The 3,071-nt window shown below is 35.7% G+C and overlaps 1 protein-coding gene across 1 annotated transcript; it reads left to right on the top strand.

Moving 5' to 3' along the window:
• The first annotated feature begins 309 nt into the window (after positions 1 to 309).
• Positions 310 to 2,763, top strand: LOC131064320 (transcription factor MYB106). Its single transcript, XM_057998423.2, has 3 exons — positions 310 to 496; positions 1,213 to 1,342; positions 1,444 to 2,763. Exons 1-3 carry the CDS (start codon positions 367 to 369, stop codon positions 2,483 to 2,485), a joined length of 1,302 nt encoding a protein of 433 aa, XP_057854406.2. The 5' UTR covers positions 310 to 366; the 3' UTR covers positions 2,486 to 2,763.
• The last annotated feature ends 308 nt before the right edge of the window (positions 2,764 to 3,071 follow it).

The following is a 3,071-nucleotide window of genomic DNA, read 5'->3' as shown; positions in this document are numbered from 1 at the left end:
ATCTTGGTACGACAAACGTCTATTTCAGGATCGCTGGCATAATCATTTATTTCAATCAATAGCAGTACACGCGAAAACATCCAAAGTTAAAACGTATGCTTTGGATATGTGCACAAGGAATCCGAGATTATAATAGCGACTGCCCATCACCCTGAGGTCTATGATTGACAAAAAGAGAATATTTAATTGGAAATGATACGGCCCTTTTAAACAAGCTTTTGTCGCCCGTGCATGTCATCCACAAATCAAATTCTTACCAAACATTCATCACGAAAATTCTTGCAGCAAAATTGGCTATAAATTCAGCAGTTGGTTAATGAGAAATACAAAAGGAGAAGCCTGGAAATAAGAAAAAGATCCAGAATAATGGCAGAGAAGAAAAATAGTGTGGATGGGCTTAACCGAGGGGCTTGGCAACCTGAAGAAGATCTGCTTTTGAAAACATACGTTGAAGCAAATGGTGCAGGACGTTGGAGTACTCTGGCCTCCAAAGCTGGTACAATCCTTTTGCTTTGCAAACAATTTGTTGCCATGGTTATTCATTAATGCTATGAGATTTCCATAATCCAAATGTTATGGTTCAAAGATTTCTTATTTATAAAAAAAATAGATATTAGTTAATCTGAGTTTTCTACAGTGTGAAATAGTGTATAATAGTATTTAGTTTTATTTTTTATATGTTTTAATTAAATATTATGTTTTGGATCACATTCTTTTATTTATGGAAGAAGATAGTGATCATTAGGTGTGATCTGAAACTCATAGTTGGTTGAAAATGCTATTTCGAATTGCATTCAGTAATCCATCACTACCATTGAATGTGATCTGAAAGTCATGCTGAATTGAACATGACATTTTTTATCATATACTTAGTGATCTATCATCTAGAAGGAAAGCAAGATCTGAATAGTCATGTTTAATTAGACATGACATTTGAGATCACAATACAATAGAAATCTCTCCTTTCATATAATGCAAATTTTATTATACTATATGCTGAATTTACCTTTTTACATTTATTCTGTATTTGATTTCTTATTTTTTGTTGGTATCATGAGTGTTTATAATATTAGTTAGCATCAGCTGTGATATATTTGTATTCCAAGCTCGATATCCATTTATAATACCTTTGAAAAAAAAAAATGTCTGTGAATTCACTGTGGTCTAAATATTCCCCCAAGGGGATTAACGGCCATTTATCACGTTTATCAGGTTTGAAGAGATGCGGAAAGAGTTGCAGGTTACGTTGGATGAATTACCTTCGCCCAAATGTGAAGCGAGGCCATATTACTCCAGACGAAGCAGACCTCATTATAAGGCTTCACAAACTGCTTGGAAATAGGTTGGAATTGATCTCTCTTTAAGCGCTTAATATCTATATATATTAGACTTTTATGTCTTTGATGAATGAAATGATAAGTAAAGAAAGGAAGGTTGGTGCAGGTGGTCGTTGATTGCTGCCCGTGTACCAGGAAGATCAGACAATGATGTTAAAAACTTTTGGAATATTCATCTGAGCAAGAAATCGGGTCGCAAAGGTGTACACCTCAATACCCACAAGTCAAAGCTCAAAGATACGCCCTCTCCCAATACTAATAGTATTGGGGACTCGACCAAGGATGAAATTGATTCAAAGTGTTCTACCAACTTCAATTTTCAGCCTGATAGGCTAAGCATGCAAAGAGATTCGATCCTTGGTTCAGCAGAGCCCAAAATGTTACAAAATCCATGCAAAGGCGAATCAGGTGGGCGAAATCCTTGCCCAGATGAGTCCACCAAGCCGAGAAATGGTCATGTTTTACAACATGTCATTGCACCAACAAAGTGCAATCTCAACACAGCGTCTTACACTATATCTTCAGTTGAGAATGATGAATTACATAGTGCAGTATATAAATTTTCACCCCCATTAACAACTCTGGTTCAGCAGAATTCTCATGGATTCCTAACTGAGATTTCTGACAGCATGCAGGGATTAACAACGTCTAACCAATATCATCCACACTCAGACTCATTTGGGTTTGGTTTTGTCCCTGGTCTTGAATCCAATTACATCTTTGACAGTGTAAGCTGCTCTACCAATCTGCAGCCTAACAACCTCAATTCTCAGTTGGAATATCATTGCAAAGCTGAACCAGATGGGCAAAATCCTTGCCCAGATGAGTTCACCATGCTGAGAAATGGTCTTGTTTTGCAACATGTTATTACACCAACAAAGCCCAACCTCAACACAGCATCTTACAATATATCTTCAGTTGAGAATGATGAATTGCATAGTGCAGTGTATAAATTTTCATCCCCATTAACAACTCTGATTCAGCAGAATTCTCATGGATTCCTAAGTGATATTTCTTATGGCATACAGGGCTTAACAAACTCTACCCAATATCATTCACACTCAGATGCATTTGGGTTTGGTTTTGTCCCTGGATTTGACAGTACAAGCAGCTTTACCAATCTGCAGCGAAATAACGTCAATTTGTAGTTGGATATAGAGGATGTGTGGTTATATATTTCAGGCATCCTGTGATGTACCTTTTATTAGATTTTCATTTTGTATTGCCATGGAGTAAACAGCTAGCTTCCTTATGGTTTTTTTGTGTGTTTTCTTCCTTGGACAATTATAAAGATCCTCCAGATAAGACTCTCAGAAGTTTCTGGGCACAGGGTTGAGGTCTTTTTAAGAACAGGGTGTTCTTTGTGGCCATTTATATTATCTTCTATAAAGAAAATATTTATAAATAAATGTGTTCTTTGTGACCATTTAATATTATTAGCTTCTGTAAAATTGGACATCTATAAAGTGGAAAATAACATTGGATTTTTAACTGAGCATCTGCTGCACTCAGTGTAAAATAGTTTATAGTTTTTTCATCACCAAACAGTTGGCTTATTGATAGCAGTGACAAGTTTTTTAAATCCATTAAATTGATTGTAAATATTTTTTAATTCAATTTTGTATATTTTTTAAAACACTCAGTGATTCATGATGAACAGCAAATCATAATAGATCACACAAACAATACATGGGCAAGTTAACATTAATGCAAGTCCTCCCCACAAGGGTAACT

Source organism: Cryptomeria japonica, chromosome 3, assembly GCF_030272615.1.
Source record: "Cryptomeria japonica chromosome 3, Sugi_1.0, whole genome shotgun sequence".
NCBI classification, from domain to species: Eukaryota; Viridiplantae; Streptophyta; class Pinopsida; order Cupressales; family Cupressaceae; genus Cryptomeria; species Cryptomeria japonica.
Note: the sequence above shows the minus strand (reverse complement) of the source record. Positions and strands in the feature narration are given on the sequence as shown.